We start from the raw sequence: 14,210 nt of genomic DNA on the forward strand, positions 1-14,210 counted from the left end.
CAAAATACCAAACGGTTTAAAGACCCAAGTGAAAAAGAAAAACTACAAATTTTAGAGAAAAACCTTAAGGGAAAAGGTGATAGAGGACATCAATATTTAAAATTCCTGAATATCAAAAAAACATAAGGTAAAAATAAAGTAGAAACAGATAGTTATAGCACATGTAAATAAAGACAAGGAATACTATCTAGGATATATAAAGAGCCCATTCTATTAAGAAAAAGACACGCTAGCTAAAAAGTGGGCAAAGTACACAATAAGCAATTCATAAAAGGAATGAGTGACCAATAAACATTTGAATTCTCATAAGTAATGAACTCAAATGAGATAAAATAAATAATTAAAACAAAGAGAAACCATTTCACATTCATTGCCATAGGTAATTTCAATGTCCAATAATACCAAATGATAGTGTGTGGGAAAACTGGAACTTACATGTTGCTGACAGGAGAGTTATACACTTCTTGTGTCAGGAAAATTGGTACAACCACTTTAGAGAGTAACTCCCCTTCTAGGTATCAACTCCATGGAAACTTATTCACATGTGTGCAAGAATGTAGAATATTCACCACAGCACTAACTTGTAATAATGAAAAAAGTGGAAGCAAATTATCTCTCAAAAGAATAAGTCTAGTTTATTTATATAATAAAATACTATACAATGATGAAAATAATCTACATCTGCCAACATGGATAAATCTCAAAAATAATGGTGAGTTAAAACTTGGTTGCAAAAAAATATATACAATATAACATTCATGTAAAATGTTAAAATATAAAACAATTCTTAACAGTGTATGGATAAATGCTACAGCAAGAATACAGAAATATTAAAAATGCAATCACCCAATAGAGAGCTTTCTGTGGTGATGGAAATATTCTTTATCTGCATTGACCCCAACATGGTAACCACTAATTAGGGAACTATCCTGAAAGTCCAAGACATAACAACTTGTGATTTTGCTGAGGTATCACTGAACAATGTACACACACTGCTTGGTATTCAGAGCTAGTCACTTACCTAGTCCCTGAGCCTAAGCAACCATTAATTCTTTAATAATGATCTCACATTTTATTTGAAATTTTAAATACAACAGTGGTATAAGGGATCCACAAACAACTTAGGGTATACCCTACTATGCATGCCAAGGATTTATTTTATTCAAATGTTATATAAAGAGTTTCAAAAGATCCTTGGCCTGTCCAAAAATCATTCATTCTAGTATTTTCCACTTAAGGGAAAAATAAAGGCACCAGAAGCTTATAATTAAAACATCTTAATTTGATTACTCATTTCTAAAATTTTTGCAGAAGATACATTCTGAGTAAAACTAAGAGTTTTAGACAGTTTAAGAAATAGGGCTTAAGTCCAGTTATTTATATTTAAAAGAAAAAATAAACCAAATTTATTAATGGTATAAAAAAAAAGCATCACATTTGAAGTACAGTTTTGAAGAAATTTCCGTGATCTAGAGTTTGGTCAAAGAGTATTCCATGGCAACAATTCAACCCTATTGTGTACTATCTTAGAGATTCTCCCTTGGAGAGATAGAAGGAAGTGTAACAGGATGAATTTAAACAGCGTCCAACAAACACTTCACTGTATTTGCTTCATACTTTTTTTTTTTAGAACTGCGTCTGGAATCCTTTTTCTGTTTGAAAATCGGAGAATTCAAGAAACACAAATCTGTAAAAGGGTCTCCTCTTCTCAGTTTCCTATAAGGGTAAAAAGAACTCTTAAGCATAATTATAAACATCCCAATACTAATTCACTCTTCAATATAAACTTATTGTAAAATATGCCAGTGCTAATATTCCCACTTCAGTTTTTAATCAAAATTTTATATTTCAACCAGACTCATTCTTGAAAAAAGCTCCAAACCTTACTCCCCCCACATGTATCATTAGAGGTGGGGTCCCACAAATCAAATACTTACGAAGCGAGTGTGGGTTCCTTATAGTTCATACTGACTGCGCACCTGCGCTTAGGCAGCAACACTGCTGGGCTTTCTTTCTTTTTTGGAGAAAGAGAAAGTTTTCTGATTTTCACCTCAGGATACAAGGGGACATTGGTGATATCCTTCAGGCTACAATGAGGTGAGCGGTGAGTTTTAGGTAGTGCACCTATAAAAACAACTTTTACTGAATATGGTTCCAAATGAAAGAAAAAAAAAACCACAAGAACTAAAATTGTGTGCAATTACACATCCTAAACATATACAAATCCAGCATTTTATAATAGATTTTTTTAACCCATTCATTTTTTCATCCCAGATAACACTGAAATATTACTGTGGATGTGAAGAACTGATACAACAAGTTACTAAAACTTAAAATTCTTTAAAAAAAAATTACAATTCTTTAACAATAACGTGGGCATAATGAATTACTTTCAATTATGGAATTGCATTTTAGTTCCACCTTGCTCTGTAGAATCATCAAGGCCTCCATCTTTTTCAATACCAAAATTTATCAAGTGGCTTCCTACAGTCTTAAGCCACTTAGGGGCACCTGGTGGCTCAGGTGTTAAGCGTCTGCCTTCGGCTCAGGTCATGATCCCAGGGTCCTGGGATCGAGTCCCACATCGGGCTCCCTGCTCCGCGGAAAGCCTGCTTCTCCCTCTCCCACTCCCCATGCTTGTGTTCCCTCTCTCGCTGTCTCTCTCTCTCTGTCAAATAAATAAATAAAATCTTAAAAAAAAAAAAGCCACTTAAACTCACTTTATTAAATAAATGAGAATTCTACACCATAGCCTCTGTGGAGACTAGCAGGATAGGGGTTCACTCTGGTAAAGCTAATATGTTAAAAAAGTTACCCAATGTTTTTCCTATCATAGGCATCCGAGTTATTCTACTTTGGAGCTAGATCTGTTTTGAGTGACAGGTACTCAGCACACAGAAGGACACTATAAGACAATCTCTTCACACAGCTTTAAAAAGGCAAATTGTTTTTCGTAGTCAAACTATAACTGTAAAATGCCTATATTTAGCAACCAGGGTTATCTAGGTTTCAAATACTGTCTTTTTTTGTCCCCACATAAGTACACTGTACTATACTAATTATTCCAACTTTTAGTTTGGAAAATATGGCTAAGCAACATCCGATCAGTTGCTATATTCTGGAACAGTACTTCTCAAAATTTATATATATACAAATTCCCCAGGGAACTTGTTAAAAAGATGCAGATTCTGATTCAAGGGTATGGCCTCAGATTCTGCATTTTTAAGAGGTTTCACGTAATGGTGATGCTGATGATCTGGGGATTAAACTCTGACACTATAGTAGAGTGTAATTTTTTTTTTTTAAACTTATTGTGTAAAATTTCAAGGATACACAAATACAGAGACAACAATAATAATGAAACCCCAGTTACCTAGCTTCAATAATTATCAACATTTCACCGGTCTTGTTTGATTTTGTAACATTATTATAGCATATTAAAAAAACCATGCATTTGTATACTACCACTGCCTAACTGGTTGACCTTGGAAAGTCATTTAAATTTTTTAGGTTTAAGTTTCCTTATAAATAATACAAACATGGTAATACCTACACTTCATAGAGTTTTTCTTTTTTCTTTTTTTTTTTTGAGGTTTTAATTTATTTGACAGAGAGAGAGCACAAGCAGGGGGAGAGGGAGAAGCAGGCTTCCGGCTGAGCAGGGAGTCCACTGCGGGGCTCGATCCCAGGACACTGAGATCATGACCTGAGCCAAAGGCAGACGCTTAACTGACTGAGCCACCCAGGTGCCCCTTCATAGAGTTTTTCTGAGTATCAAATGAAATAGCATGACAATGTTTTAGGAATGCTACAACCTGACCAAACAAATTAGTTTAACCACACTAACTAAATTTTCCAGATGAGAATCTTTGTGGGCAGATGCAGGCTCTATCATCAACTTTTGAACCATGCCTACTTTTGATCTAATAAAAGCAAGATTTTTCTAAGTCACAGTTTTTAGGTGTCTTACAAATGTCTTAGAGAAGAATACTAAGCCTATCAACTGAGGAAAAAGTTTGGTCTAGCCACCTTTCATTACCTAGAATGAATCAATTTATAATCATGGTTCCTGTCAAATTGAATATGAAGCAAAGCCATTAAAATGACAGGTCACTGGATTCAAATTTGATTTCATTTTCAAGGGCCTGTTTCAGGTGAGTGTATAAAAGATATTTTAATTCAACCTAACTCCACCAAAAAGTTTTTCCTTATGTTGGAAGGCTTCATTTACTAAAAATAAAAATGCTTTCTCTGTAAAAAGGAGTATTTGTTTTTAAAGAAGATTTAAATTAGCTTAAAGTAGGTCATAGCCACACAATTGTGATTTCCATCCCAGGCCCCCATTGTTTAATCAGAACTTCCCCCAGAGACAGATGGCAAGTCTAATCTCCCCCAGAGAAACAGATGGTAAGTATAGCATATAAGCATCAGGAGTGATCATTTATTATAAACATTAAAAATGCAGGCAAACAAGTAGATCACTTACTTATAGGAGTTTTTGTAAGCTTAGAATCCTCCATCTCTTTTTCATCCCTGTATTTTAGTGCTCTTTTAGGTCGAGACCTGGCGACTGGGCTCCTATCTGATTCACTGGAGAGATCTTGACTGTACTTGCAAGTGGGCAAATAGAGGTCATCAGAATCATCTCCTGAACCACTTGATTCATAGACGCTCACTTCAAATTCATTGTTGTTTTCTTCTCTGTTAGAATCATTGCTCATTTTTTGTCGGAAAGGAGTGAGATGAATACCCTCTTCCAAGTTAAAATTGTAAGCATCACTGGAAATGACAGATTCATCCAACTTTTTTTTGGAAACAGTTTTTTTGTTTTCACTTTTGCTCCCTTTATACTTTGATACAGATTTTGATTTTCTCCTTCTGTTAGTTTTTCTTTTCTCTTCTCCTCTTCTTCCTTGTGCACCTCTGTGCTTATTTTCAGTTTGTTCAAATTTATATTCTAAAATGTTTTCTTTTGTTTTAGCAGGTCTTCCTGGGTCAATCAGCTTTGGTGATAAGTTAATTTGATCCTTATTCCATTGACAAACACTTTGTTCTACGTTTTCTGTTATGTGCATGTTTACTAGTGGGTCTACACATCTTTCAGATTCAAAGGGCTGCACTGAGAAATGACTGATTTCAAAATCATCCAAGGTATTGAACTGACATAGATTGTTGAGATGTTTCTTTAAACTCCGACGGACAGATACAGTTCTAGGTAAGACATTATCAGCAGATTTATTTTCATCTGAATCCAAATCAAATCCCAGTCTATCTTGAGAAATAGGTATTTGCTCTGAGAATTTAAAAAATAAATGAGAAAAATAGTTTTACTTTATGAAAACTTTAATTTCAGAAATCTTAGAACTCAAAATTAAAAATGGAATAAATGAAAAGTCATTCTGTAGTTTCTCCACATTGGCTCTAAGTAAATACAAATCTGGGGAACTTAATACTGCCATCTATTTATTTGGCAATGATCAATTGATGGCTTCTATCTGACTTGTGAAAGACTCTTATATAACCTTCGAAAATATTCTAACTGGGGGTTTTGTGTGTCCCCGATTTAAAGGTTTCAAGAAAAACTAGTAGGCTATATGTATCTACATGTATGGGATTCAGTGGAAAAGAACCTCATATTTTAAAGTAGTACAAGTACACTTGAGAAAGTGGGAGCTAAGGTGTTCTTTGAAAATGAGTAAGATTGGGATAATTGCAAAGCCCTTCAGGTAAGAAATATAATCTGTATTTTTAGGAAAAGTGAGGATATTTGGTTCTGCTTATTCAAATGCTATCCCTTCTTCAAAGCTTAGTTCAAGTAGAAAGGATTGATATTTGAGAATAGGGACATGTCAATTTAGAAGTGGAAAGAATGGCATGGCTTTGGAGGTCAGCTTTGAGTTTAAACACTAGCTTTTACCATTCGGGCCACTTCTTGTAAGATACTTTACTTCTTTGAGTCTATATAAAGTGGGACCAACTGTACCTACAGTCCAAGTTGTTGTGAGGGTCAAGTGACAGAATGTATGTAAAATGGCTAACACAGAGCTTGGCACATAGTAGGGCTCAGTAAATTGCAGCCGTTTATAGCTGATTATAGATTTGGCAAAATAAATGGAAGTATTTTAAAACTGTTATTATTCTGTGTAAAATAAACAGATTTGCTTTGAGCAGAAGAATGCCAGATGAGCAAATTAAAAAGTTAAAAAAATACTAGAGAAATTTGTTACTTGTTCACAAAGATCTCATCTTCCCCTTAATAGTACTTTTAGATTTTCACTTGAATTACCTTCTATTTGGAATGATTCTCCTTGTCCTGGAAGGTGAGCTTCCTGAAGAGGAACTTGTCTAGCCAATGAAAAATAGAAATTTATTTAACAATTTTATAATAAAAACAAATTTAAGATTTTCTTAAGATTAAAATTTTCTCTTTAGTATCATTTCATAATTCTATTTTAAATCAGTGTATCTGTTCAGTTTCAAAGAAAAAAAAAACATTTATGCTGATTATATGGAGGCTGGTTTGTTATGACTGACATTCAACTCCCACTGGAAGAACTACCTTATCAATGAAGACATGCCATAACTCATAATTTCATTTACCTGGAGAAACAGCCAATCGGTATTGACTTATAAAATCTATTATAGAAATGGAATCTGATTACTCTTTATCAGCCTGCTTCATCATTAGCTGAGCTATGATCTTTTTTTTCTTTTCTTGGTAGTTTATGTTTTTATGATGCCTAACTACTGACCCCTCTAAAGTTAATCCTATTTATTTTAAAAAATCTTGTCCCCCTTTGGCTCATGAAACAATTTTCTTTATGCTTTAATACTATGACTGGCTGTTTCACCCTAATTTTATTCTTTATTCCCTATAGAGAATTTTTCCCTCTAAACATTGAAAATCAAATACAGGTTTAGGTAAGTTATGGTAACTAATTAACAATTTCAGGAATCTTATAGAAAGTCAATTACCCCATCTTACTTTTTGACCATTACATAAATATTTTGTCAGATCTTACAGTTCAACTATTTTCAACTATTCATGATTAAAATTAATATGGGGATAGAAAGCATCTTAGTGATTACTTTTGTGAAGAGAAGGGCATAGACTTGAAAGGGATAGGAGGAGATGGCTTATGGCAATGGTTCTAATTGGGGATAATTATATGGATACATGGCACTGTCTGGAGACATTTTTGCTTCTCATAACTGGGGGAGGGAAGTGCCACTGACATTTAGTGGTAGAGGCCAAGGATGCTGCTAAATGTCCCACAATGCTTAGGATAGCCCTCCACAACAAAGGATGATCTGGCCTAAAATGTCAATAATGCTGAAACTAAGAAAGCCCAGCTAGAGTGACAGCAGTGCTCTATATCATAATTGAGATTTTGGTTCCACAGGTGTATATATTAGTCAAACTCATTAAACTATGTAATTAAGATCTGTGCATTTTACTATATATAATTATATCTCAATAATTCATAAGCAAAGTATACTTGATCTAACAGAAGGGGAGGAGGGTATATGGGGGTCTGACTATATTTAGGAATGAATTGGATTAGCAAGACAGGGTGATAGCTGTGTTAAACATGATGTTTTATTATATTTCGTTTCTAAACCAGACTATTTGTAGTACTGGCAAAATACCATCATTTGAATAACCAATCCTTAGAATAAAAACATGATATAAGAAAAATATAACTGAAGAAATTCAGTTATATTTAAATAACTAGCTTATTCCTAGACATCAGAAAAGTAAACATAAGAAAGTTTTGGCTTGGCTAAATGTAACAATATCAATGTATATTTTTTAAATACATTTTTAGAAGAGAAAACATCAGACTCAAACACAAGAATCTGTATTATGCAAATTTTCTTTCGTAAATGCATCACAGAATTAAATCTTTCTTGATATTAGTAATCATAATAATAAAAATTTTTTATTATTTTTATTAAAATATAATATTTGTTTCAGGGGTACAGGTCTGTGATTCATCAGTCTTACACAATTCACAGCGCTCACCATAGCACATACCCTCTCCAATGTCCATCACCCAGCCACCCCTTCCCTCCCACCCCCCAATAATGAAATTTGATACTAACTTCACAAATAAATCCCCAGAGTTGTTGTCACTATTGGAGTCCATTCCAGAGGGACATATTTCCTGGTTCTGTTAATATATTAAAACAAAGAAAATGGTGGTACAATTGAAATATTCATAACAAAGCATTCATTTATTTAACAATAAAAACATGTGCACACTCTATATGGTGTCAGGCTCTGTTCTAGAAACTAGATCTATAGCAGCTTAAAAATAGATTTAAGTCCAACCCTCATAAAGCTTAATTCTAGTGTAGGGAGAGAAAAATTTAAAATGAAGGGAAAGAGATATATAAATAATTATTTCAGATATTGATAAAGTGTTATGAAGGAAATACTCAGAGTTGAAGTGACAGAGTACTTGAGGTTGGAGGGTTCTCTTAGATAGGGTGACTTTCATCTGAAATCTAAAGAATGCAGAGGAACCAGCCATTGAAAGAGCAGGGAAAGAAAAAGTGGTAGAAACAGCAAATACAAAAGTCATGGTGTAGGAAAAACCTTGCTGTGTTTAGAAAAGAAAGGCCATTGTGGCTGGAGTCATCTATGACCTGTCTCATAGTGAGAACAGTAGGGCATGTGCGCACAGAGGCCACATAATGTGGGGCCTTGGGAGTCCATGAGTTTGGATTTTAGTCTAAGTGTGATGGGAAGTCATGTAAATGTTAAGCAGGAAAGTAAAATGATCTAAGTTTTAAGAAGATCAGTCTGGCCACTGTGTGAAACATGGATTGAAAGGGGCCAAGAGCAGGAGTTAGGAAGTCATTGTAGTAAATCTAGCAAGACATTCATATTAGCTAGGACTCGAGTCCTATGGCTACAGAGGTAAAGCCCAGTGGAAGGTGTTAAGAGAACAAAGTGTGCTGAGATTGAATAGGGGTGGAGGTGGGGACAGTGAGGGAGAGGGAAGCCTCTTTGGTTTTGACTTGAGCAAATGGATAGGTTGTTTTATGAGATGAGTAAGACTCACAGAGGCAGAAATATACAATATCTTTGGGAGAGGGAAAATAAAGAGTTGTACTTTGTACAAAATATGTTTGAGATCCTTTATAAGTATTTAAGTAGATATATCAAAAAGTAGTTGTGTGTGTGTGTTGAGCTATAAATTTGGAAGTCATCAGCAGACAGATAGTATTTAAAGCTGTGGGAGGGGGATAAGATAAGATGGGTCTAGGACAATGGACATTTGAAAGTAAAGAAGAAGCAAGCAAAGGAGGCTGACTTGGAACAGTCAGAAAGGTAGGACAACCAGGAGAGTATGATAGTAAGAAAGCTGAGAGATCAAAGTATGTTGTTTATTACTTCAAGGTCAAGAAGAAAGAGAAGTGGCCACTAAAAATGGGGGTTGTGGGCACCTGGCACAGTGACCATAGAACGATGGGGATAAAAGCCAGGTAAGAGTAAGTTCAAATGTAAATGGAAGCTGAGGAAGTGAAGTGCACTGTTCTCTCTGCTAAAGTTCTGCTGTGAAGGGAAGCAGAGAAATGAGTAGAGGGATGTGAAACCAGGAGAGGTTTCATTTATTTTCTTTTCCTCTTAAGGGAAGAGATACTAAAGCACATTTGTATGATGGCTAGAATGATTCAGCCAAGAAGGAAATACGTGTTGAAAGAGCACAAACTTTTAGGAGCAAAGTCCTAGAGATGAGAAAAAGGGAATCTGATGCACAGCGGAGGTCTCAGCCTTCCATAGGAGCAGAGGCACTTCTGCCACTGTGACAGGAGGAAAGATGAAGAACAGCAAAGACACAGGCAGATTTGTAGATTTGTATCAGGAAGGTGAAAGCTCCAGACAGATTCCTTAGAGATCACTCTAATTTAGTTCAGTTGTTTTTTTGAATTTGATGCACATAAAAGATGCTGACATTACGATAGGTTAAAACTGTTCAAGAGAAACAAAACAACTAGAAATTTAATCCTGTTAAAAGTCTTCAATTTATTTTCAGTATAGCTAATGTTCTAAATTTAAGTAGTAGTATTACTGAAGGTAAATAAAGGAGAATATTTAACTACAGAATAATATAATTTATTTTTATTTGTTTTTATTTTTTTAGACTTTTTTTTTTAAAGATTTATTTACTTATTTGAGAGAGAGAGAGAGCACAAGAGAGGGGAGGGTCAGAGGGAGAAGCAGACTCCCCGCTGAGCAGAGAGCCCAATGCAGGACTCAATCCCACAACACTGAGATCATGACCTGAGCCGAAGGCAGACGCTTAACCGACTGAGCCACCCAGGCACCCCCAGAATAATATAATTTAATAACAAGTTACTAAAAAGATTCATTATAAAATTTAGGGAAGAAAAGGCTATTAGAAATTACTTTGTGATTAATCCCTATAAGCTAACTATTGTCAGCCAAGAAAAACATCCTTCTTATTAAAACAGTTTAAGCTTTTCCATCACTGATAAATTGACTTGATGAGCATGGAAGCACGAGCATAGAATGATGGTTGAGAGAGAGTGACACATGTAGCAAGTATATGGCAGAAAACAAACTGATGTTTTAAATGCTAAGAACAATTTTGCCCAGCAACTAATAATATGTTTTAATAAATACTCAAAAATCATTGATAAATGTCAAAAGGCCTGCAATAATAGAATTCTTCCCACTGTTTTTGTGATTATCTTATCAGGTACTCATTTTTCACTATTCTATATGATTCCATCAAAAGCTTAGGAAAGGGAAAAGGAAGATTCAAATATCTTTGGAGGGATTTTTTTTTTCCTCACTAGTTGACTAAACAAGGAAAAGAAAAAAAATTAGGAAAGATTATATTCTGAAGGAAAAAAAAAAACCCTTTTAAAAATAATCTAACCCTCACATGAAGGAAATTATATCATATCTTTATAGACAATTCTCTGCTACACTGTATATGCATGTATTGCATATATATGCATATGTACATTCCCTGTATCATACACAGAAAAAAATATGTAATCATCTTAGGTGCAGGGAAGCAAGAACTCTTTCATTGACTCCCCCTGTCAGCAGAGAGGTGACTTTATTCCTTTCCTGAGTCTATATCCCCTAATCACTATGGTCTGGCTTTCTTCTCTGGTTTCCTGGCCCAAGTGCCAACACAACTGTCTTCACCAGCATAGCAAACAGATGGCCAACCAGGAAGAAAGTAAACTGTTTCTGTTAATACCCAGTTAATGTGTAGTTTTCCTTATTTAACCAACTCGTAGTAAAAATGACTCTTCAAAAAGCACTTAAATACCGCCCTCCCAAATTAAGGTATTTCTTATAAAACCTTACTAAATGTAACAAAACTACATAGAAAAGGTAAGATTTATACCACTGATTAAAACTTCTGGACTAGCCCGCATCAAGTACCACTTTCAGACCTTTAGGTATCTTTGATTCACTTAGCTGAACAGTCGAAGGGACCAGCAGTGCAACAGGCTAAACTAGTTCTTCTGCACCTTGTCTTGCTACCTGCTTTCAGAACCAAGTTATACAAGCTCAAGCCTCAATCACGTATGTGCTTGAAGTTTTCTTAACTGGTGAGAGATGTTTTAATCAATTCACTGATAACAGAGCTATGAGTAATTAATTTAAATAACGTAACTGATCTAAATTGCCAATTCATGGCTGTCACATTTTTTCCTCAGAAATTCACCATTTGTAATAAAAATACCTGAGCAGTTTCTTCTGTTTGTTGTGCAGTTAGTTTTTCTTTCAATGCGTATAGCTGACATGTGAGGTAGTAACATTCTCTTCTCAGTTGGAGGATGATATCTTGGGCTTCTCTCACTTTGGATTTTTCATTTTGCAAAGCTAAAACTAACATTCTGTTGTTGTCTTGGTAGTTTTTTAGCAGTGTAGAAGTGTTGGCTAAAAGAGGATAAAATTTTTTTTATTATGTATTAAATCTAAACTTAAAAAGTGATGCAAAAGCACATGAAAATCTCTTACAGATTATTTGGCATGGCGCAGTTATAAAAGACTTTCGTTTGCCAATCTCTGCCAAATTTTTATTCCTTTTCTCTTTCATCCGTTTCTTTATGTCTTCAAGACTGTCTTGAAAGGACTTTTTAAGGCACCTTTCCTTGGCCATCTTCTGCCTGGGAATTTAAAACAATAAAAAGTAAGTTTTCTAAGAGATAATATCATCAAATATAAAACAAGATTGAAAACACAGGTTGTTCACAGAGAATGGATTAAATAGACGTAGTAACTGTAGAGTTAGCTTAAAGAAGATGGCTAACCTAGTAATAACTTAGATTTTGCAGCTTTTAAATCTCATTAATATTTTGGCATAATATTAGCCTCTTCAGGTACTTTATAAGCAAGGTTAATAAGTACGCATTTCAACCCAAAGACTCTGTAATATGCCACTATTTATTCTTTAACAAATACTCACCGGGGGTTTACTATATACTAGGCATTATGGGAAATACTTAATATTATATTTTGATGTTATTATTATTTATGTTTCCTACAATGTTTATGACTAACATTTAGTGTTTTAGTGTTTACTAGACTTAAAGCATTAGTTCAGAGGTAATCATATATGTGGGCTTTGTTTTCCAGTTCTGCTCTATATTATTAATTTATCAGATTAGGTCACTTGATTAACTCTTTCTTCCACACTCTTTTAAGCCAATACTTAAGATATAGCACATACTCTCAAGAAAGTCAAGGTGATCTTCAGAGGTTTAATTAAACTATGTAGCACTATATACAATTTTAATAGGCTACTATAACAATTTTAGAACTAGAAGGAATAGGTACTGAGGCAGGGGAACATGCCAGTTTTCTCAAAGTTATTTTTAAAACTCAGGTCTGCTAGCTCCTAGTAAGTCATGAATATAGCAAACAACACAATAAATAATGATTGTTCTACATAGTTAAAAGTAGCAAAACAAGTGCTGATAGTGTCATATGCTACTTAGTGTATTAATACATAAATACACTCAAATCTTTCAATGCAGCAAATCAGATTTGCTTCAATATTCTGCTACTAAGCATATCAAACTACTTTTCATGAATATCTTTTACCCTAGATTGCACTTTGCAGATCTTAAAATTGCAAAAATAATTCTTGTTTCCTACAACTACATATACACTACAAAAGATACCTCCATCTCCTCTAAGTTAGTCAAATATTTTACTCAATCTTACATTTTCTTGAGTATTTTCTCCAGGCCTTACTTATTTTCCTCTAAACACTGGGGGTGTTAAATATAGATATTGTAAATCTCATTATTTTCTCTCTGACAGTGTAGATACAACATATGCTGAGATGTGTCTAGTAGAGCAGGCACAACTATTTTTTTTTAAAGCACTAATGTTAAGTGGGTTGTATAAGACAATGTATCACAATGGAATTTTTGAAGTTCGAACTGGAGATGTTTGAGAGCCATACAGATTAAGTAACTGATCAAGTTAGTTTAGCAAAGCCTTACCTAAAAAACTTTGTTATTACCTTTAACCAACTTAAAATCACAAAAGAAATTTGCCGTATCAGAAGTTCCCTGTCCAGGCCGATGGTATTAACAGGGGGTGTGGTGGGGGGAGCGAATGAAAACAGGTCAGTGTGGGATTAGAGTCCGTGTGCATTCAGGTAAAGGGTCTGGATTCAGACGAACCTGGAATATTTGATCTCCGTCATAATTCTTTCATCATTCCTGCTGCTGAAGCAGCGAGGTAGGACACTGATCAGTGCTAGCTTCTCCAGGATAACCGAAGAAGGAAAACAAGGTCAACGGTATCGCGCTGCACAAAGAACAGCTGCCAGTTTGTGTGCCCTTACATTAAGCCTGGCTTTTAACTACTGTAAATGCTTTTACACATCACTTAATCCACAAAATTCTGCAAGGCATGAGGTTAGGGTACCCCAGTAGTTAACAGAAGAGGAAACTGGAGCGTCGGAAAGCGCAAGTCGGGTGGATGAACACAGAAAGGCACCGGATCAATCCCACGCCACAGCCTGAGCTTCTGGACACCGAACTTGGAACGACAGAGACACTCCTGAAAATAGAGGAACAGGGACCACAACACCCCTGTTCCACACCTGAAAAACCTGTGGCCTCCTTTCTCCGGAGGGCTCAGGTAAAGTCGGGGGGGGGGGGTTGCCGGAAGAGGGCCCGGAAACCCTCCTCCC

The 14,210-nt window shown here is 35.1% G+C and overlaps 1 protein-coding gene across 1 annotated transcript; it reads right to left on the reverse strand.

Annotated features, from left to right (window-relative positions):
* Positions 1 to 763: 763 nt before the first annotated feature.
* Positions 764 to 12,161, reverse strand: SGO1 (shugoshin 1). The gene is made up of 7 exons (XM_032408782.1): positions 12,020 to 12,161; positions 11,742 to 11,938; positions 8,107 to 8,174; positions 6,287 to 6,345; positions 4,487 to 5,293; positions 1,938 to 2,124; positions 764 to 1,716 (listed from the first exon to the last, which is right to left on the reverse strand). Exons 1-7 carry the CDS (start codon positions 12,159 to 12,161, stop codon positions 1,575 to 1,577), a joined length of 1,602 nt encoding a protein of 533 aa, XP_032264673.1. The 3' UTR covers positions 764 to 1,574.
* Between the last annotated feature and the right edge of the window lie 2,049 nt (positions 12,162 to 14,210).

This window comes from Phoca vitulina, unplaced genomic scaffold (assembly GCF_004348235.1).
Source record: "Phoca vitulina isolate PV1807 unplaced genomic scaffold, GSC_HSeal_1.0 scaffold10, whole genome shotgun sequence".
NCBI classification, from domain to species: domain Eukaryota; kingdom Metazoa; phylum Chordata; class Mammalia; order Carnivora; family Phocidae; genus Phoca; species Phoca vitulina.